The sequence below is a fragment of the Tarenaya hassleriana genome, unplaced genomic scaffold (assembly GCF_000463585.1).
Source record: "Tarenaya hassleriana unplaced genomic scaffold, ASM46358v1 Cleome11, whole genome shotgun sequence".
In the NCBI taxonomy this organism is placed as follows: Eukaryota; Viridiplantae; Streptophyta; class Magnoliopsida; order Brassicales; family Cleomaceae; genus Tarenaya; species Tarenaya hassleriana.
In genome coordinates this window covers 44,701-45,130 of record NW_010961290.1, presented here as the reverse complement: position 1 = coordinate 45,130, position 430 = coordinate 44,701, and the positions used below count along the sequence as shown (strand labels likewise).

Sequence of the window (430 nt, the reverse complement as noted above, 5' to 3'; positions counted from 1 at the left end):
CCCCCCCCCGGCCCCCATCTGATCTGATGTCTGTCTCCACACATCATCATCATCATCATCATCATCATTCACCATCATGCCTTTGATAAATGCCAACGAGCAGGCGGTGGCATATTCGTAATTGAGACAACAAACATCATATCCCTGAATCAAATACACCGCATGTCATATATTAACATGCTGATTTTTTTTCCCTTTTTTGATATGTTTGGTGAAGTAAGATCATTCGTAACCTACCCACCCACTTGTCATGGCATAGGTTCAATTACGATCGTGCCCTCGTCTCACGTGAAATGTCACAAAATGAAATAAAAAGACAAAATGGTGTTTGGTGAGTCACCTTCGCATCTCTACTCTTCTTCTGTGTCGTGCGGAGTCCCCGAGAGAGCCAATCCTTCAACAATGGCGTCTGCTAAGCTCAACACTCTTT

The 430-nt window shown here is 44.0% G+C and overlaps 1 protein-coding gene across 1 annotated transcript in view; it reads left to right on the top strand.

Moving 5' to 3' along the window:
- The first annotated feature begins 306 nt into the window (after positions 1–306).
- Positions 307–430, top strand: part of LOC104805054 (fructose-bisphosphate aldolase 3, chloroplastic) — a 2,283-nt gene continuing 2,159 nt past the window's right edge. Inside the window, exon 1 of the mRNA XM_010529463.1 lies at positions 307–422. Coding sequence (XP_010527765.1) covers positions 322–422 — 101 coding nt within the window. The 5' untranslated portion in view covers positions 307–321. The remainder of the gene's footprint in view (positions 423–430) is intronic.